Raw genomic sequence first — 22364 nt, forward strand, 5'->3', positions numbered from 1 at the left:
ATGCGATTTTACCACACTCGCAAAATCGCACACAGCCAACCATATAACAAACTCTGTATTTTGAGTGGAAATGTTAGGGGGTCGTCTTATACGCCCAGTTCGTCTTATACGCCAGCAAATACGGTATTTGTCATTCTATGACTGACTTTATTTCTCTTAGCATAATGCCCTCAAGGTCCATCCATGTTGTACAAATGGCAGGATTTCCTCCTTTCTCATGACCGGGTAGGATTCCATTGTGTATATACTACATCTTCTTTAACCATTCATCTGTTTAAAGACACTTAGATTGTTTTCATATATTGGCTATTGTGACTAACATCGGAACTAACATGGGAGTGCAGGTATCTCCTGGAGGTACCGATTTTAATTCCTTTGGATGTACACCCAGAAGTGGAATTGCTGGGTTATATGGCAGTTCTATTTTTAATTTTTTGAGGAACTTCCATACTGTTTTCCATAGTTGTGTACTAACTTACATTCCCACCAACAGTGCACAAGGGTTCCCTCCACATGCTTTCCAGCACTTGTTATTACTTGTCTTGTTGATAACAGCTATTCTAACAGGTGTGAGGAGATACTTCACTGTAGTTTTGATTAGCATTTCCCTGCTGATGAGTGATGCTGAACACCTTTTCATGTACCTATTGTCTATTAGTATGTCTTTTTTGGAAAAATGCCTATTCAGGTCCTTTACCTATTTTTAAATAGGATTATTTGTTTATTTCCTAATGAGTTATATGAGTTCCTTGTATATTTTGAACATTAAGTCATTATATATATATGGTTTGTAAATATTTTCTCCCATTCCACAGGTTGCCTTTTCATTTTGCTGATGGTTTTCTTTGCTGTACAGAGGCTTTTTAGTTTGAAGTAGTCCCATTTGTTTATTTTTGTTTTTGATGTCCAATCCGAAAGTTATTGCCAAAATCGATGTCAAAGAGGTTACTGACACTGTTTTCTTCTAGTTTTATGCTGTCTCTCTCAAGATTGCTTTGGCTCTTTGAGTTCTTTTATGGTTACATACAAATTTTAGGATTGTTTGTTCTATTTCTGTGAAAAATGCCATTGAAATTTGGATAGGGATTGCATTAAAATCCATAGATCACTTTGAGTAGTAAGGACATTTTAACTATTAATTCATCCAACCCATGAACACAGGATATCTTGCCATTTATTTGTGTCGTCAATGTTGTATAGTTTTCAGTGTACAGATCTTTCACCTTTTTGGTTAAATTTACTCCTCAATATTTTATTCCTTTTAATGCTATTGTAAAGGCGATTGTTTTCTTAGTTTCTCTGACAGTCTGTTGTTATTGGACAGAAATGCAACTGATTTTTGTATACTGATTTTGTATCCTGTGATTTTACTGAATTTATTAGTTCTAGTAGATTTTTGGTGGAGTCTTTAGGGTTGTATCAATATAAGATCATGGCACCTGGAAACAGAGACAATTTAACTTCTTTCTTTCGGATTTGGATACCTTTTATTTCTTTTTCTTTCTCTGGCTAGGACTTCTAGTACTATGTAGAATAAAATTTGCAAGAGTGGGCACCCTTGTCAGTGATCTTAGAGGAAAAAACTTCCAGCTTTTAACCATTTAGAATGATGTTAGCTCCAGGTTTGTCATATACGACCTTAATTATGTTGAGGTATGCTCCTTCTATACCCATGTTTTGAGAGTTTTTATCATGGAAGGATGTTAAATTTTGTCAAATGCTTTTTGCATCTATTGAGATGATGATATGACTTTTGTCCTAATTTTATCAATGTGATCGTGTTAGGAAAAATCTTAGTTCTCCTGCTATGTTTCTCTTTTACTCTCACACTACTACCACACTGACAACACTTCTGACACCAGATGTGTGGGTTTTCCCCACATCAGATAATTCTGTGACACTGGAAGTGTGTCCTACAATTAAACTCAATTCTGACACTAGCTACCTGGAAATACCATCAGATTCCAGCTCAAGGGCTGCCCTCACCCTACTTCAGATGCCAATCACACATCCAGATTTGTCACCGGTGCTTCTGACTAATGGGCTACATAAATCAGAGGTTCCCGTAAGCCACTCCTTGGGTTCAATTACTTTGCTAAAGCAGCTCTCAAAACTCAGACGAACAGTTATTTATGTTTTCCAGTTTATTAAAGGACATAGTAAAGGATACAGATGAACAGCCAGAAGAAGAGATACATAGGGGGAAGTCTGGGAGGGTCCTGAGCACAGAAGCTTCTGTCTCCATGGATTTGGGGTGCCTCATCCTCTCCCTATATGGATGTGTTCACCAACCTAGAAGCACTCCAGAGAGGGGAGAGGAGCTGGCAATGGAGTAATAATTGATCATGAATACATGAGGAAACCTCCATAGAAACCCCAATGGTATGGGGTTCAGAGATCTTCCAGATTTCAGAATTTTCCTTAGGGCTAAGTTTATCTAAAGCTGTTATAGATTCAATAAAGTCATTGTCCTATGTATCACCTAAGCAGCCCTTGCAGAGCAGGTTACTCTAAAAGGAAAGAAACATTTCTGCTAAAGAATAAGTTTTGCATACAAGAAAGAATAAGTATTTCAAGCCTATGGGGGTTTGCCATAATGATTCTCAAATTTGTCTGCATTTTAGAATCACCTGGGTATCTTTTAAAAATTCCAAATATCAGCCCACTCTCCAAAATAATTAAATTACAATTTTTAGGGTTGGTATCAGTATTTTTCAAAAGTTTCATGTGATTCCAATGTGCAGACAAGTTTAGGATCTAGTCTATCTCCCAGGAGCACAAAAGTAATTTTAGGGTTGTTCTTGAAATTTAGGTCTATGCTGGATTACTTGAAGCAAAGTATGCAATTTCTAAGGGGTCTCTTTCAAATTTAAGTCAGGCTTATTTTACTCATCTCAATGTATAGTTCATGGGATGTTTGTGTTATACAAGTTCCTGACAGTCCAATAAGAAAAGGAGGGAAAGAAGGAGAAAGAAGAGAAAACTAAATCATAGGAAAGCAAGATAATTATTAAAAAGCATTTCACTGTCTAGTCCCCAGACTTTAGTCTTGAAGTATCATTTCTTATTAAAAGTAACCGTTACTTTGAACAAGTGGCTGATTGCAGGTCTGGGAAAGGAAGTATACACATGAGCTTGGTGTTTTAAATATTTTTAAGAGAAAAAATACCTTGTAGACATGCATATTAAAATCTTTACACATGAGATATATTGGACTTTGCTTCAAAATAATAAGGGATGGGAGCAGGGGTAGGGATATAGATGAAATAAGATTGTCCATTGTTAAAGCTGGGTGGGTGATGGGTACCTGGGGAGATCATCACATTTTTCTATCTACTCTTGTATATGTTTGAAAATTTCCATAAATAAAATATGAAAGAAGAAGAAAAAGCAAGAAAAAAAAGCAATTCATGAATTATTCCAATTTTCTGTACAATTTAGGCGGGAAACATCAGTACTCCTATTTGGAGAAGAAAAATCTGTTTTTTCAGGAGGAAAAAAAATCAGGAGAAAGAAAAGTTTACAAGTACAATTGCACACTAAACGAACTAAGGTAAATAAAGATCGGGAAATATTTATTTTACTTTTGAGTGTTGTCCTTAGCCCTCAGACATTCCATTACCAATTAGTCCAAGGATTAAAATGTCACAATCTTAAATATTTCTTTTTCTTCCTCCTCTTCCTCCTCCTCTTCCTCCTCCTGCTGCTCTTCCTCCTTCCCTTCCTTCTTCTCCTTTTTTTAGAAAGCAGAACTGGAAACCCCAGAAGAATATGGATTTGTTTTCTCCAGTAGATCAGTATTTTGATTACCATTCTCTCTGTTAAATATTTCTGCTGCTGTAACAATGTCCCTAGGCATTCCTTGGCTTGTGGCAGCATCACGTCCATCTTGGCCTCCAGCTTGCCCTTCCTATGGCCTCCTCCCCTGTGTCTCTCTCTCAAGTCTCCCTGTACTTTTCTCTTACCTCATTATATATCTCCTCTTGAGATCCTTAACTTGATTACATCTGCAAAGACCTTTGCTCCAAATTCACAGGTTCCAGGAATTAGGATACCTTTCTGTGGGGCCACTATTCAACCTACTACATGCACTATGTATATACTTCGGTACATATTTCTTTTTGTTTCTGTCTTGATATTTGTTGTGCTTCTGGAATCTAAGAATACTACATGTCTTTCTTCAATTCTGGAAAGTATTAATTCGTTATCTTTTAGAATGTTTCCTCTCTCTCAACCTCTTTATTCTGTCCTTCTGAATCCTCTACTAGATGTATATTACACCTTATCATTCTGTCTTCTGTGTTCTTTAACATTGCTTCGTACTTTTTATCTATTTCTCTCCATTTTGTTCTGGGTAATTTCTCCCATCTATTTTCTAGTTTTTCTTTCTCCAGTGGAATCTAATCTGCAGTTTAATCTGTCTATTGGGAATTTAATTTTAGTGCTTATATTTTTGTCTTCCAGAACTTTTATTTGGTTCTTCTTAAAATCTGCCTTATGTCACGTTCTTTGCTCATGTTCTGTAGTTGTTTCAGGATTTGATATCTGATAAATCTAATGAATGAGGGCCAACATCTTCTTTTTGTTGTTTTGTTTGAATCTCACTCATATTAACTTATGTCTTTGAGTGCTTTATATTTTTTCTTCATTCTTTTGTATACAGTTAATCTAAATTTGTGGGAATCTCAGGATGAGTCTGGATTTAGAGCAGCCTCCTCCAAGAAAATTTGAATTTGCTTCTGCCATGTACTTCAGAGGTGTTACAAATATGGAACCACTTTAAATGAATTTCTTGGTTTCTATTTTCCTGGCTCATATATTTAGTATAGATTTGAATTCTAAACTTGTGTGGGTAGAGCTATGGCTATAACAAATCAAGAGGCATACTCTTTCATNGTTTAATGAGCATATTGCAGATGTTTATATGCGCCGTCAAATGAACTTTGAGTTCATGCGGAACCCCAATATCGAGCTTGTTTTCGTACCCCAGCTTCTTCAGGTGGTCGTGAATGCTTGAATGATGGCTGTTCAATGTTCCTGCAATCTCTCATGTCATGTAATGTGGGTTTGACTCGATCAGTGCCTTTATTTTGTCATCATCAACCTTGGTGGGCCTCCCTGACCGAGGAGCGTCCTTGCGATCAAAATAACCAGCACGGAATTTTGTGAACCATCGTTGGCATTGACGTTATTGTACAGCATTCTCACTGTAAACTTTATGCAACTTTTCAGAAGCTTGATGCGTGTTCTTCTCTGTATGGAAGTAAAACAGTAAAATATGACAAAAATGCACAGTTTGGTCTTCCATCTTCAACTTGTAAAATCTCCAAAACTCAACCAAATCGCTCAATTTTTTTTTAGAATAAAGTTAGAACTATTAGCTGTCAAATGACATAGCAATAACATAGATGCGAATGACTCTAGTACTTCCAAAAATGAACCAGTGCCATCTGTTGCAAACATGCGTCATGACTTTTCCGACAACCCAATAGTATAGAGGTAAAGACTGAGCTGGTTAGAGGAGATCTAGAAGAAGGTACAGAGAGTGGTTTTCTTTGAAACCTGTATAGACTTATTATGTATTTTGAGATGGGTACTTTTAATGTGGTTTTATTTTATTTTTAACATGTTTTGAATTCCAGGAATGTTGGAGACATTCAACAATAATTACTACAACATGTTTCAGAAATAAAAGATTTTAAAGTACTATCTCTCTATTAGACAGAATATTAATGCTTACAACTAACAATGTAATATAACTAGCAATGTATTATAATAAACAGCTCATCAGATATGGCTCAAACATGAATGAAACATCACTGAAAATTATGGGAATTTCTAAAATTGGTTGCTATGTAAAGTTGGTTATCACATTTACATAATGTGGAAGTCTTTGGTTTAAAACAAGCTAAAATCTCTTGTTTGTGGTAGTATTGTTTTGAGAGGCATTGTTGGATGGTACTGAAGAGCATGAGGTAGGCTGCTTGAATTCAAATTCTGATTCCACTATTCGTTGGCTGTGTAATCTTGGGCAACTTGATCTAAGTCTTTATTTTCCTCATCTGTAAAATAAGGGACAATGACAGTTCCTTGAAGGACAGTTGTGAGGAATAAATGAAATCGTTCATGTCAAAGTGTTGTCATAATGTCTAGTACACAGTAAGCATTTAATAACATTAGTAATTGCTGCTGTGTTAGTAATTCGGCTTCTCTGGGTTTATTTGTATAAATATAACTGGATATCTCTGGTTTTCATGCCATTTGAATTTGAACTTCTCTCCTCCATATACCACAAAAGATAAAGTTAAGAGAATGGATGATCTCCTGTGACTTATTATCTATTAACTGCTTTTTCTAGCCTCTGTACACATATCTGAGTTGGGGCCTATCTATTAGGTATTACACCAGAAATTTACATTAAAGGGATAACTTCAGGTAGGTAAATACAGTTAACTTCAGGTAAGTAAATATAACTACTTAAATCTCCTAAACAGGCATATGATTTCTTCTTTTTCTTTTTTTCTTTTTTGGCAGGAAATCCTTTTGTGCAATTGCTCATTTACACTTGTTCATCAAGGCCTTTGAGTCCTCAAGGGCAGAATTTACCTGTAAACAGAAAGATGGAAACTAAAGAACATTTATTCTGCCAGGTATTTTTTCAAAGCAGTTTCTAAAGATTCCTTCCCTTTAAAAAAAATATATTACTTTACATTAATTCACATCCATAATCAGTAAAATCAATCAGTAATCAGATTCATAGAGTAACATAGTCATAGGATCTTGCTTAATAAGTGAGGTGACTTTTGAGCTCTTTTAGTGGACATACATTGAACTCTCATCCTAGCAACCCCTGTAGGTATCAAGAGATCTGTGGTGTATGATGAGACTATTTTCTGGGATAGGGACTGGGATGATTTTTCAGGAGACCAAAGGATTTAAACCTGCATGAGAGGTTGTAGATAACGTAATTAATGATGTTGGCGTCTAACCAAAAGGTAATATAAATGATACTAAGTTTCTCTAGCCTTCCTATTTGTGATTCAGAGGATGTTCTTATCCATTGGCCAGTATTGTCTCAAATAAAAAACAAATCTGGACTTAGTAAGGAGAAGCTTTATTCAAAAGGATTATTGCAAGGGAGGAAATGGACTATTGAAATAGGAGGAGGGGGCACTATTGCAGTAGAGAAACCGCTGTGACCAAGAGATCTACAAGCATCTCCAGGGCTAGGCCAAAGCGGGGCTTTCTTAACTAGATAGGTGTAAACAAGGCTGGAAGCACTGGATGTGGGGAAGTGGGATGAAAGAGTAGCATGATGGGGTAAACAGATCAGAGAATATTTTACCATGAGGCCAGCCTGTTCTCTGGAGGGGTTGTATGCCGGTTTAGGGTGAGGTGGGCCAAAGCTCAGGGGCCTGTAGGAAGGAGAGTAGGTTAACCAAAGTTTGGTTAATAAACATTTTTTTCTGATTAATCAGTGGGGGACAAAACAGTTCAGCTAATCATTAATGAGGCAAAGAAAGGAAATTTTGAGGGTCTGTGTGTGGCCTTGTCATAGGTAAACAGGTAGGCATTCTTAAGCCTTGTCTAGATTGTATGGGGAAGGGTGGGTTTTTGCTGTAGGCCATGTTCCAGGACACAAAAGGGCGAAGGGATTCTTTTAATATTCACTGTTTTCCAGGAGCACAGGGCTCAGGTATAATTCAGCATTGTCAACTGAGAACCTAACTTTTAAAATTTATTCTTTTAATGGCTCTGATGCCACCATGTAAGACATGTACCTATACTATAATCTAAAAAACAATTTCAGGGCTTCTTGCTAAGTACTGAGGTATGTAATTTATATCATATATGTAAATCGGTTCCATCTTTTTGTAGCTACTGCCTTGTTGCTTGTGCCCTTATAAACTAATTTTGGAGATGAGTTCTTAAAAATTAACAATATTAAAATATCATACCAACTTATTTTCCTTAAGCCCTGTAGTTTATACTTCACAGATGGTTCACCTTTAACCACAGAGTTTTGGAGATTCTTCTTTTTTTTTTTCTGCGTCCTCAAAATTTCCACCCACTATTTGACTGTTTCCATTTATCTGGCCTTTGATAATAGTTTTTTGGGTCTCTTCCCTCACCCCCGTCTTTTTAGATCCCCCTCCTTTTTTTTTTTCATGGTTTCTATTTTGGGTCATTTTCTCAACTTCTCTAGGAATCCTTTAATCATTGGTAAAAAATACATCATCAAAGCAGCAAATCAGATTGCCTTTTTGAAACAAATAGTTAAACGTGTGCCTTTGTTAAGATAAATGTGTGCAGATTCTAGAAGTCACTGAAATAGTTCCCTTAATTTCCATTTCATGTGAAAACAGAGGTTCTCTATAAACTCTCTTGGTACATTGCCTGTGTCATCTGTTCAGGGGTTAAAAACTAATACACGTTTGTTTGTTTTTATTTTTTTAAAGATTTTTTATTGGGGAATTGGGGGGATGGGAACAGTGCTGGGGAATTGGGGGAAGGGGAACAGACAAGTTGCTGTCGTTTTGTTCTTCAATCTAGTTATGGAGGACGTTGCTTCACTGGCCCAAGTTGGCACCATCATTATGCTCTTCCTGGGTGAGGCACATCAGTCACTGGCTTCTGGACGGCCGCTCACTGCGGCTGCTGGCCGCTCACGCTGGCTGCTGGCTACACACGGTAGCCCATGGCAACCCACTGCAACAGGGACTGCAGCCTACGCCGCCGTCGCCGGTGACCCAAGGCAGCCCAGCTCCAGGTTGAGCTGTCGTTCAGCATCTTAGCTGTGGAGGGCAGTGTCACTGGCCCTCATATGTGGGATCCAAACTGGGGCCCTCTGGCATCCCAAGCGAGTTCTTAACCATCGCGCCACTCAGCCGGTCCCAATACACGTTTGATTAACGAGATGCAGTCCAGTTGTTTTAAGCAAACAGACAAATTTCAAGGGAGAACATTTCCAACTTTATTCTTCTTTTGCTAAACACATGTATTGCTTCTAGGCCCTAGTTCCTTTTTTTTTTTCTGGAGGGGGGATGTCTATTTAGAAGCAATATAGCTGCTGCTTCTGCTCCTTCTTCCTCTTCTCCTTCTCCTTCTTCTTCTAATTCTTCTTCTTTTTTAAACAGACTTTATTTTTTAGAGCCATTTTAGATTCACAGCAAAATTTGAGTGGAAAGTATAGAGAGTTCCCATATACTCTTTGCCCCTATACATGCATAGCCTCTCCCACTACCAACATCCTGCACCACAGTGGTACATTTGTTACAACTGATGAACATACATTGACATGTTATTATCACCCAAAGTCCATAGTTTTCAGTAGGATTCACCCTTGGCGTTGTACATTCTATGGGTTTGGACAAATGTGTAATGACATGTTGCCACTATGATAATAACATATGGAAGAGTTTCACTGCTCTAAAAATCCTCTGTGCTCTGCCTGTTCATTTCCCCCAGTCCCTGACAACCACTGATCTTTTTATTGTCTCCATAGTTTTGCCTTTTCCAGAATGTCATATGGTTGACTCATGATATATGTGTGGATGTAGGCTTTATAGATTGGCTTTTTTCACTTAGTAATATGCATTTAAGCTTCTTCCATGTCTTTTCATGGCTTGATAGATAGCTCATTTCTTTTATAGTGCTGAAATAGTATTCTATTGTCTGGATGTGCCACGGTTTGTTTATCAGTGCATCTACTGAAGGACATCTTATTTTTCCCCTAAGTTTTGGCAATTATGAATAAAGCTTCTATAAACACATGTGTTCAGGTTTTTGTATGGACATACGTTTTCAACTCCTTTAGGTAAATACCAAGAAGTGCAATTGCTGAATTGTATGGTAAGAATATGTTTAGTTCTGAAAGAGACTGCCAAATTGTCTTCCAAAGTGGCTGTACCATTTTGCATTCCCACAAGCAAAGAACGAAAGTTCCTCTTGCTCCACATCCTTGCCTGCATTTCGTGTTGTTAGTTTTGGATTTTGGCAATTATAATAGGTGTGTAGTGGTATCCTGATTTTTTAATTTGCAATTCCCTAAATGACATTATGTTGATGTCAGCTTTTCATGTGCTTATTTGCCATCTGTACATCTTCTTTGGTGGTGACAATAAAGATCTTTAGCCCATTTTTTGAGTTCTTTTTTTTATCATTGAGTTTTAAGAGTTCTTTGTATAATTTTGAATATACAAAATAAAAATACTTTGAATATAATCCTTTTTTTTTATATGTCTTTTTTGTAAGTATTTTTGCCTCACATGTGGCTTCTTGGCAGTGTCTTTCGCAGAGCAGGAGTTTTTAATTTTAATGAAATAAAGTTTAATGATGCCTTAAGAACTAGATTCAATAACTAGGTACATTTATGAATACTGTGCATCTTATAGCTGCATAATGCTCTAAGGAAAGTCGGAGGCATTTAGAATATATACCTATTCTGGGCCAATGCACTCATGAATAAACCCTTTTCAACAAAATTCCCTTTGGTGGCACCATTTTTGAGAGAATTTTTATCTAAAGTGAATGATTTGACCCGGGATGTCATATTTTATTTGTATGTACAAAGGGAACATGGCTAACTATTGCTCTTGATTGCTCCCCAGGCAGAAGAAAATACTGATTTAACAGATGATGGCTGTAATTGTTTTGCAACCAACTTGCCATTGAGACATAGTGACAGCACAAAATGCATCAAGTTTTCTAAAATGACAGAGAAGAGAATTTCACCTGAAATTAGGGGTTTGATCCCAGAACACACAAAAAAGTAAGTTAAACTCTTAATTACTTGAATTATACTTTTGCAAGTTCAAGAGAACCAAAAATGTAGCTCGTATGTTCTCATAATGTACTAACTGTAGAGGATCATGTATATTTATTTGGACATTCTTTCAAGAGTGTAGTTTTAATTCTTAGATAGCCATTCTTACACATTTCTCACTTCCCTCTCAGCTATATGAAAGCCTATAAGCTATCATAGCTTCCAGTTATAGGAGAGCAATTATCCATATGTCTGTGTTTGTCTTTTTTCGAGAAATAAAATTGTAATATATTTAATGTGATGATTCATTGTGAAATGATTACACCGTTGAGTTAACTAACATCCATCACCTCACATATCTATTTTTTGGCGAGAATGCTTAAGTTCAACTCTCTCAGCAAATTTCAGCTATACAATACAGCTTTATCAACTATAGCCACCTTGTTACACATCAGACCCTCAGACCTTATTCATCTTATAACTGAAATTTTGTGCCCTTTTACCAGCCTCTCCCTATCCCTGTTTTCCCCACCCTCAGCCCCTGGCAACCATCATTCTACTCTCTGTTTCTATGAGTTTCGCTTTTTCAGATTCCCCATACTAGTGGTATCCTGCAGTACCGTATTTGCCGGCGTATAAGACGACTTTTTGGCCCTGAAAAATATGCCTCCAAGTGGGGGGTCGTCTTATACCCCAGGTACACTTCAGATAGACTGCCCATAGTGCTTGCCCCGTGCCATAGTGGCCTCCCGATGCCCGCCCACTTCATTCCACATACCGTTCAGGCATNTAAATAAAAAAAAATAAAGAGAATGAGGGAAGGGCACTCAGTTGGAACCACCTCTCGTTTTGAGAGCTGTTACTTTCTGCCCTAATAAACTGTCCTTCTACAAACTTAAAAAAAGAGAGAGAATGAGGGAGAGAAATTGGAAAGAGCCAGATGAGATGACTCTTTCAAGGAGTTATGCTATAAAAGAGAAATAAAGTAGAAGCTGACAGGTAAATGGAGTTATGAGGGTTTGAGATGAGGAAAAATAAAGGCATGTTCATATGCTGATAGGAATAATCTAGTAGAGGAGCAATGATTAATCATAAAAAAGGGGAGAACTACTGAAACAATATTCTCAAGTAGGAGAAAGGAGATTGGATTTAGGGCACAAGGGGAGGGTTTGGCCTTAGCTAAGAACAGTACTCATAAAAATAGGAGATATGGTAGAATAATTGGGCATAATTATGCATAAAGTAGGTGAATTGATGTGGTGTGAGAGCTTGTGGAAATCACTGCTTTAGTTTTCTTAGTGAAACAGGAAGCAAGGCAATCAACTGAGAATGTGGATGTGAGAGGAGGCACTCCGGGTTTGAGGATAGAAGTCTTGTTATAAAAGTAATGTAAAACAGTGGAAGAAGTAATAGCCCAGGGGAATCTGATAAGGTTGCCAGAAAGCATCAAGGGCCCCTAGAGTTTAGTGATCATGAATTTAGAGTGAAACCAGTAAGCATGGTTGTGTGTTTTTCTCCAGCCATATTCAATGCAGAAATTCTGGCACTCAGAAAGCAGAGATCTAGATTTACTCTAAGGTTATGATTTAGACAAGAAAGTAAAATGAACTGAAAAGGTGATAATGAAACTGAAGGGAAATACAAGGGAATGGTTCTAACGATTGTGAAACAAACTGAGTAGGTGGGTGAAAAGTAAGGACAAGAGAGGGTGACGACGTTTAAAAACAAACAAACGCATATTGAAGATCCTGGTGGGATCCAACCATTACTGGAGTTGGAGTGAGCCTGAAAGACAGGAATGTGGTGATTGGAGAGTGGGACATATTGAGATAATGAAGTTGAAGTCATTGATAATACAAGATTGAAGCTCTGAAGAAGGGAGGAAGCAACTGAGGAAAAATGAAATTATTGTAGGAGACCAGAGTATTTTAAGGATCATCTACATAAATATTAAAATCACAAGAATTAAGACAGGAGTAATGTTGGAGTAACAGAAAACCAGGGGCTGAAATATGACTGCAACAAGGAGTGGGGTGGGTGGTATAATCTGATGATGTGAGATGCAAAACTGAGTGCTTTTAGGAGTGGGAGAAGAATGGTTTGGAAGCAGCTATGAGAATCAAGAAGGGCATCTATAGCTCTCAATTCTGCCCACCACCCTCCCAAACATACATTTCCTTTCTCATTTTCCCTGATATCTTAGTTGTTACCATCTGATTCACCAAAACTCCCAAAAAGAAGTGAGGAAATTCAAAACCCTCTGATATTGGGTTGTCAGAAGTCATGATGTATTTTGTCTAGTTTCTCAAAGGTCACTTATTTATATAAAGAACAAAGGTCAATCAATGATATATTGCCCGTTTTGTTTGATAACCTTTTGCNTATTTTCCTGGCTCATATATTTAGTATAGATTTGAATTCTAAACTTGTGTGGGTAGAGCTATGGCTATAACAAATCAAGAGGCATACTCTTTCCTCTCTCTCTCTCTCTCTCTCTCTCTCTCTCTCTCTCTCTCTCTCTCTCCAACCTAGAGCTGAGACAAAGACAGATTTTACTCTGCATACTTCTGTTGTGGGATAAGTTTTTGTTTGTTTTATAGGCCACTCTTGCTGAAAACATTGCCTTTTGATGATTTTTGCTGTATGTGGGATGTCAGTACCAATTCCTGTCAATTTTGTGTGGCTCTACATCCTGCGTGGTCTTTAAAAGTCAAGGCTCTAGGTTCTACATAAAATTGAAGACATCTATAATTACAGTCCTCATTTTCTAAAGCGATACTTTTCTCTCTTGCTGTTTGCCACTTTTGAATCATGTTTATACATACAGTGTTAATTTTTATCAATGTTAATTATAATTTTCTCAATCATAAGGGTAATGTAAGCAAAATTGCCTGTAGTATGTAAATAACTGTGTTGGTTGCCCACATTATTTTGCTCAGATAATCAAAGCCTATATATGTAACCTAGAGTCTATTGGTCTTATCTTCACTATACTATATATGTATTTGCCCTGCTTTGTAAAACCCATTTCTGTAAATTGACACAATATTAATAGGAGATTGTCAGTTGCATACTTAAGAAAAATACGGCTTTGCAAAAGAATATTGCATTGTTAATTTAAAATTTTAGTATATGTAAACTAATTTATTACAAAAAGCAATTTTACATCAAAAGCATAGCTAAGCGAGTAGCCTAAGTATGCTTAATTATCTTTTAAGAGGTTCATTGTCCAAGAATACTGGTTTACCAATGTGATCTCTGGTACCAACACTCTTACTTTGGCTCTAGATTGCCTCTTCCTCTGTGAAGCCATCAAGGGAGAAGACGACTAGGAAAGAAAACTCTTTATGTAAAAAATCGCCAAATCAGTACAACGTTCACAAGACTTTATCACCGCTTTGTACAACTTCCTCAATTATTCGGTATTTAAATCATTGTATTCCATTTCTTAAATATTGGATTTAGATTTGGGTTTTTCTTTATCGATTCATCTATCCCTTCCACATAAATTATGCTAAATAGTTTGTGCAAACAAAGAGACTGTGTTCTTAGGATGGTGTAGCGCTAAGAGCACTGTATGTGGAATTAAAAGACTTGGAGCTGACTCATGTGCTAGCTTAGGCTCTTGTTCAATTCTCTGGGCCTCAGTTTCCACATCTGTGTAAGAATCTTGTACTAGATGGACTCTTAAGATTCCTTCCAACGCTAACATTCTATGATTTCAGTTATTTACATGTTATGGGAGTAGATGAATGATCTTTTCAAGATGTTTTTACTGACAGGTTTATGGGACCTGGGAGTCTTTGGCTGTTACAGATATTCTTATTTACCTTATTATAATAACTTTCTGTAAAATTTGCTGTGACTTGAGTTAAGAGTAGGAAAAATTGGACCACAGCCCAAGGATAGTGGATCATAGGTACTACTTACTGACTAGGGTAAATTCTGCTCCATAACGAAACATCTAAAAGAAATAAGGTGGGAATTCTGGGGTGAAGAATGTGTAATTCACTATCACTTGGACAGTTCTTGGGCTATTGATAGGTTTGTTAATATTTTCATGGCAAAATGGCATAAATATTTTGTGTACTTTTTTGCTGCTTTCTAATGTGGCTGTTTCTTTGACAGGAAAAATGAAATGCTTTCTAACCTGTACCAGACAATATATGATGAAGTACCTCAAGAATACATGTACTTGCAAGAATTAAATGGTAATAATAGGCTCTAGAATTTCTTGAATACATTTCCCGATTGTATGTTCTTTAGAAATTGTTTCACTAGTTAGTGTCTCTTTCTTTACTTCTAATGGCTTTTGGTATCAGCTAACATTACATGATGTGGCATTTTGTGAGCAAGCGTAAGTAGATAGTTTAATTCATAAATATCTTTTGTTGACTTGGTAAGGTAGGTGAAATATAACATAAGCTTATTCTAGTTCAAAACTTTTTGGAAAAAACTCTGGATATTATATATGATGAATAAATTTGTAAGCACTGGAGTCATTGATTTTACTGGAACTTAGTTCTTGGTACCTTAATATTAAAGATCATAGCACCCTTCACTTCTTGACACAAATATCTCCCATATCTTAGGCCTCTCCTTTATATTTATCAAGTAATTTGGCAGTTTTTTCTCTCTACCTTAACTTTGGTCAGCATATTAGGCAGTTTTATTGAGATGTAATTGAATACAACACCTTATAAGTTTAAAGTGTACAGCATAATGATTTGCTTTTCATATTTTGTGAAATGATTACCACAATAAGTTTAGTTAACATCCATCTTCTCATATAGATAGAAAAGAAAAAAGAAAAAATTCTTCCTTGTGGTGAGAACTCGTAGAATCTACTCTCAGTAACTTTCAAATATGCCATACAGCAGTGTTAACTATAGTCGTCATATTTTACATTATATCCCAGTACTTATTTATTTTATAACTAGAAGTTTGTACTTTGGATGACATTCATCCAATTCACCCATGCCCCACATCCCACTTCTGGTAGCCACCAATCTGATCTCGTTTTCTATGAGTTTTTTTAGATTTCACATATAAGTGAGATCATATAGTATTTGTCTTTCCTTGTCTGACTTATTTCACTTATTATGCCCTCCAGGTCCATCATGTTGTTGCAAATAGCAGGATTTCCTTTGTTTCTATGGCAGAATAATATTTTATTATATATATATATATATATATATATATATATATATATATATATATATATGCATTTTCTTTATCCACTCATCTGTAGATGGACACTTAGGTTGTGGCTGCACCAATTTGCATTCCCACCAACAGTGCATGGTGTTCCCTTTTCTCTACATCCTTGCCAACACTTATTTCTTATTTTTTGGATAATAGCCATTCTAACAGGTGTGATGTGATACTTTTGCTGTGGTTTGATTTGCATTTCCCTGAAAATGAGTGATGTTGAGCACCTTTTCTTGTACCGGTTGGCCATTCATGTATCTTCTTTAGAAAAAATGTCTGTTCAAGTCCTTTGCCTATTTTTAAATTGGATTATTTGTTATTTTGCTATTGAGTTGTATGAGTGCTTTATATATTTTGGGTATTAACCCTTTATCAGGTATATGATTTGCAAATATATTTTCCCATTCTATATGATGTCTTTTAATTTTGTTGATCATTTCTTTTGCTGTGCAGAATCTTTTTAGTTTAATGTAGTCCCACTTGTTTTCGATTTTGTTGTCTGGGCTTTAGGTGTCATATCCAAAAAATCATTACCAAGACCCACATCAAGTAGCTTTTTGCAAACTATGTTTTTTTCTAGGAGTTTTATGATTTATAATCTTACATTTAAGTCTTTAATCCATTTTGAGTTAATTTTTGTGAGTGGTGTAAGATAAGAGTCTGGTTTCTTTCTTTTACATGTGAATATCCAACTTTCCCAGCACTAGTTATTGAAGAGACTGTCTGTTTTCCATGAGTATTCTTGGCTTCCTTGACAAATATTAGCTGACCATATATACATGGCTTATTGTTGGGCTCCCTATTCTGTTCCACTGGTCTATGTGTCTGTTTTAATGGTAGTACCTTAACATTTTGATGATTATAGCTTTATAATATAGCTTGAAATTAGGAAGTTTGATCCCTGCTACTTTGTTGTTCTTTCTCAGGATTGCTTTGGCTATATGGGGACTTTGTGGTTCCATTTAAATTTTAGGATTTTTTTTTCTAGTTATATAAAAACTGCTATTGGAAGTTTGATAGGGATTGCATTGAATTTATAGATGGCTTTGGGTAGTATGGACATTTAAAAAAATATTAATTCCTTTAATCCATGAACATGAGATACCTTTTCATTTGTTTGTGTGTTCTATTTTTTTTTTCATCAATGTTTTCTGGTTTTCAGTGTAGAGATCTTTCACCTCCTTGGTTAATTTTATTCCTAAGTATTTTATTATTTTGATGCTGTTGTAAATGAAATCAATTTTATGTTTCTTTTTCAGATAATTTGTCGTATTGTATAGAAATGCTACTGATTTTTGTGTGTTAGTTTTGTATCCTTATACTTTATTGGATGTGTTGATTAGATCTAACAGTTTTTTTGTGGAGTCTTTAGGATTTTCTGTATGTAAAATCATGTCATGTGCATGTAGATATATTTCTTCCTTTTCAGTTCTGATGCCTTTCAGAAGTAGAGCTTTGCTGGGTATAGAATTTGTGCTTGACAGTTATTTCTTTCAATATTTTGAATATATCTTCCTATTCTCTCATGGTCTGAAGAGTTTCTGTTGAGAAATCTGTGGTCTTTGGGGATTCCCTTGTTTGTAACTTGTCATTTTCTCTTGCCGTTTTCAAAATTTTTTCTTTGACTTCAGACAGTTTAATTATAAAGTGTCTCAATATAGCTCCATTCAGGTTCAACCTATTTGGTGTTCTTTTGTCCTCATGGGTCTGGATGTCTATTTCTTCTCTCTAGGTTTGGGAAGTTTTCAGCCATTATTGTTTTAAATATACTTTTTCCCTTTTTCTTCTCTTTCTGGAATTCCCATAATATAGATATTGTTTTTCATGAATGTGTCCTATAAATCTGCTTTCTTCACATTTTTTTATTCTTTTTTTCTTTTTCCACCTCTGACTGGACTTTTTCAAATGTCCTTTCTTGTAGGCTATTGATTCTTTCTTCTGCATGGTTGAGTCTGCTTCTAAAGCTCTCTACTGAATTTTTCAGTTCAGTCGTATTTTTCAGTTCTAGGATTTGTTTGTTTGTTTGTTTGTTTTAATTGGGGAATGGGGGGATGGGAACAGTGCGGGGGAATTGGGGGAAGGGGAACAGACAAGTTGCTGTCGTTTTGTTCTTCAGTCTAGTTGTGGAGGACGTTGCTCACTGGCCCAAGTTGGCACCATCATTGCTCTCTTCCCGGGCGAGGCAGATCAGTCACCGGCTTCTGGATGGCTGCTCACTGCGGCTGCTGGCCGCTCACGCTGGCTACTGGCTACACATGGTAGCCCATGGCAACCCACTGCAGCAGGGGCTGCATCCTACACAGTCGCTGGCGACTCACAGCAGCCCAGCTCCAGGTTGAGCTGTTGTTCAGCATCTTAGCTGTGGAAGGCAGTGTCACTGGCCCTCATATGTGGGATCCGAACTGGGGCCCTCTGGCGTCCCAAGCCAGTTCTTAACCATCGCGCCACTCAGCCAGCCCTTTTGTTTTGTTTTGTTTTGGTGTGGGGTGTCTTTTTTTTTGGTTTTGTTTCTATCTTTTTGTTGATCCTCTCATTTTGTTCATACACTGTTTTCCTAATTTTGTTTCGTTGTCTATGTGTTGTTCTTGTAGTTCACTAAACTTCTTTGAGAGGGTTATTCTGAATTCTTGATCTGACAGTTCATAGATCTCCATTTCTTTAGGGCCAGTTATTGGAGCTTTATGAGTTTCATTTGGTGGTGTCATGTTTATCTGATTTTTTGTGATCCTTGATTCCTTACATTGGTGTCTATGCATTTGAGTAAGTGGTCTCCCCCAGATTTTACAGGTTTTGCTTTAGCAGAGACAGTCTTTTGCTGGTCAGCTTAGTTTCTGTTCCTGGATGTACCAACTGGTAATGTCCTTGGGAAGGTGGGACTTTGTATCAGGGTCTATTTTTGGTGAGGCCACTGCCTGTGTACTGAGATTTTGGGTACAGGGTAACATTGGATGAAAACAATTGGATAGGACTGCTGGTTTGGCTCAATGTCTAAGTGAGGCTGTAAGATGGGTTCTAGGTTGCCTGGGTTCTCTGGTCAGGCTTCTCAGATAGTCGAGACTGGGTACTATATTCAACAGTAGGTGGGACTATAAATTAGCTTCCCTGCCTTGGCAGGGCAGCAGAATGAATCACAGTTCTACCTCTGCACATAGTAGGGCCACTGGTCAGATTCTCCACTCAAGGGCCACTGTAATCAAAGTTGCAAGATGGGCTATGCAGATTCCTAGGTGTTCTGTTTAGGTTTCCTGGTCAGGTTGGGCTGGATGCTGTATTTGGGTGGGGCTATACATTACCTTCCCTGTCCAGTTAGGCTGCAGAACAGGCCCCAGGGCTGGCAAGGTTCTTCGGGGATCAAATCAGATATAACTGCGCATTAAGCTCCTTAGACAGGCCCATTGTCTTGGCTCTGCATATGCAGAGCTGCCGGTTGGGTTCTCTGCTTAAGTGCCACTGTAACTGAGGCTATAAGGTGGGCAGCCGAGATTCTCAGGAGCTCTGGTCCAATTTCCTAGTTAGCAGGGTTGGAGGCTGCATTTAGCAGTGAGCAGGGCTATGTATTAGCTTCTCTGCCTGGGGTTGGGGGGTGGTGAAGTCCAAGCCCCAAGGCTGACAAGACTCCTGTTGGGGGAACTAAGCAGGCAGACCTGTGCATCAAGCTCTCTGGCCAGATGGGGTTGCTGGCTTGTCTCATTTTAGAGTGCTACTGGGCCAAGCCATTTCCCAGGTACCCAGGTCAGGCAGGGCTGGAAGCTATCCTCAGCAATGGGCAAGGCTATGAATTAGCTCTCTTGCCTGGTGGAGCAGAATTGCCTTCAAGTAGTTTCCCAGGTGTTCCCCAGGCTTTCTTGGTTGGGTGGAGTTGGGAACTACATTCAACAGTGGGCAGGGCTATGAATTAGCTCCCCTTTCTGGGAAGAGCAGAAGAACTGGCTCCAAGGCTAGAAAGGCCCTTGTTTGTGGTCTTGACTCTAGCCAACCTGTGTTCCAAGTTCCCTGGCCAAATGGGGCCACTCATTGACTTTGCTCTGTGGATGATCAGCTCTGCCTGCTGGACTCTCCACTCAAGCATTGCTGGGCTTCCCAGGTGTTCCAGTAAGGCTTTCTGGTCAGGCAGAGCCAGGAGCTACACTTAGCAGTGGACAGAGCTCTAAATTAGCTCCTCTGCCTGGACACAGCATGAGAGCCAGCCACAAGCAGCCTCCCAGGTGTTCTGGTCAAGCTTTCTGGATAGGCAAGGCCACATGCCAGGATCTTCAGTGTCCAAGTGGATAACGCATATAATACTTTAGCCTCATACTTTCAAAACCAATTATATACCTCGATTTCTCTCACCAGTGCTGATGGCCACAACTAGATCATTGTCATGTTGAAATTTCAGAATTTAATGTCTGGTTCTCTGCTCACAATCTCCTATACGTCCAGATCTTTTTATTCACAATTTTATTCCTTTGACCTCCCCATTGGTGCCACTATGAGTATACGAGTATGTGTCTAACCTCAGCTGCTTTTAGCACTAATTGGCATTCCCTTTATGTTTTGGAATCCCTCTCCTGTTTCCTTTTGTGGCTTTTCCAAACCTTCATTATTCTCAAATCCTCAGTCCTATCCCCTAGTCCTTCAACTCATAAGAGATGACTTTACTTTTTCATAGAGCGTTAATGAAGTTCTATTGGGCAGAATCTTCCTGAACTCCTTGCTGTTTCTACCTATGAACTCATCTATAAACAACATCCACATCCTTCTCCCTTGTCTCATTGGAAACGATTCCATTTTATGAGACTGATCCCTTCACTTCTCATTTTCTTTGATTCTGTTTTCTTCTGCTTTCTCAGAGACTATGCTTTATCAATGCTTTATACCCTGTTTTTCAGAGAAGGTTCTTGAAATAGTTGTTTTCACTTATTACTCTATTTAGTTCCCATTTCACTGAAATCTGGTTTCCACCTCTAATACTCAACTAAAACTCTAATTATTAAGGTCATTATTATCCATTTTTTAGTCTTACTCTGGTATTTAGCATAGTCATCTATTTCTTCTTTTTTGAAAACAGAGTATAGTATCCACTGAACTAAACCCAATTCAGTTCAGCAGACTTTTTTGAGAAGCTATTCTGAATTAGACATAGGATTAGAAGAATGAAAAAGTGTGCCTGACAGTTTAGTGAGGGATATTGACATGCAAGCACTATCAATACCAAGAGCTTTGACTGACATACATACCAAGTGATATGAGAGCACAGAAGTATTTAATATTCTCAGGGAAAGTTGTGGAAGCCTATGACTACATAAGCCTTGCATGAGTTTCTGACAGCCTCTTTCTGAGAGTTCTTTAAGAAACTCATAGAATTAGAGGTCAACTAAATAAGTCACAAGATTGATTTTAAAGCTCAGAATTGGAACACAAAGATTTGTGTCTCTTCTTTTAGTGATTATTGTTTTGTTTTGTTTTTCTTGAGAGAGGGTGGGAGGAATAGGATAATTACTGCTTTGAATTAACTGTTTTGTTCTGTGTGTTCAGCACTTCAAAAAGCCTGTATAGTTTTTAGTAAAATCCGAAGTGGTAAGATTTATGTGAATGACCTGCCAATGATCCATCACATGTTGAAGATTTCTTTAAGTGATTCAGAAATGCGAAAGGCACTAAAGACTATTGATATTGACGGTAAATTTTACGTTTTCATTATTAGTTTAAGGGTCTACAAACATGGATATGTTATATGTTGGTCAGATTAATTACAAATAATAGGAAAGCCAAAGCTTTAAAATATGTTATAAAAATATTTTTTTGCAAATTTACAATAATGATATTAAAATTGGGCCTTAAGTGCATAATATTGGATTGATTGGTTACTGGGTTGGATTATGAATACAGTCACCAACATTTGTTATTTTTATATTTTTAATTTTTTCTAATTACTTTAGTATAAAATGGTTTGACATACACAAACTTTCCTAAACAAGTCAAAAAATTTTGAGTAGAAAAGAAGAGATTAATATATTTGATATATTTAACTATATTAAGATTAAGAACTTTTATTTATCAAAAGACACCATAAAATAAAAATACAAATTACAAACTTGTAGATGTTTTCAATTCACACAACTAACAAAGGATTAATCTTTGGAATGTGTAAAGAACTCATACAAATCAGTAATAAATGATAAAATAGAAAAATGAGCAAGACACATGGACAAGTATTTCTTATAAAAGATAACACAAATAGCTGATAATCATATAAAAATATGTTCAACATCATCAGTGTTCAAAGAAATGCAAATCAAAATCCTATTAATTATAATACATTTTAAACACATAGAAAACTATTCTATTGTAGTCATTGTTTGATACTTGAATCAAAGAAATAGGTAATGGAGAATTCATTGCATCT

The 22364-nt window shown here is 37.1% G+C and overlaps 1 protein-coding gene and 2 long non-coding RNA genes across 3 annotated transcripts in view; 2 read left to right on the forward strand and 1 right to left on the reverse strand.

The window, feature by feature from the left end:
- LOC109380324 (uncharacterized) overlaps positions 1-10766 on the forward strand; it is a 24392-nt gene extending 13626 nt beyond the window's left edge. Inside the window, exons 2-3 of the long non-coding RNA XR_002123435.1 lie at positions 6535-6650; positions 10611-10766. This is a non-coding gene — a long non-coding RNA (uncharacterized LOC109380324). The remainder of the gene's footprint in view (positions 1-6534; positions 6651-10610) is intronic.
- A 3207-nt stretch (positions 10767-13973) lies between these two features.
- The window catches only part of LOC109380325 (uncharacterized), an 87418-nt gene continuing 79027 nt past the window's right edge, over positions 13974-22364 (reverse strand). The window contains exon 3 of the long non-coding RNA XR_002123436.1: positions 13974-14093. This is a non-coding gene — a long non-coding RNA (uncharacterized LOC109380325). The remainder of the gene's footprint in view (positions 14094-22364) is intronic.
- Positions 14105-22364, forward strand: part of EFCAB3 (EF-hand calcium binding domain 3) — a 112764-nt gene continuing 104504 nt past the window's right edge. The window contains exons 1-3 of the mRNA XM_019637785.1: positions 14105-14187; positions 14894-14976; positions 21494-21637. Of these exons, the coding sequence (XP_019493330.1) occupies positions 14904-14976; positions 21494-21637 (217 nt within the window). The 5' untranslated portion in view covers positions 14105-14187; positions 14894-14903. The remainder of the gene's footprint in view (positions 14188-14893; positions 14977-21493; positions 21638-22364) is intronic.

The sequence above is a fragment of the Hipposideros armiger genome, unplaced genomic scaffold, assembly GCF_001890085.2.
Source record: "Hipposideros armiger isolate ML-2016 unplaced genomic scaffold, ASM189008v1 scaffold_34, whole genome shotgun sequence".
In the NCBI taxonomy this organism is placed as follows: Eukaryota; Metazoa; Chordata; class Mammalia; order Chiroptera; family Hipposideridae; genus Hipposideros; species Hipposideros armiger.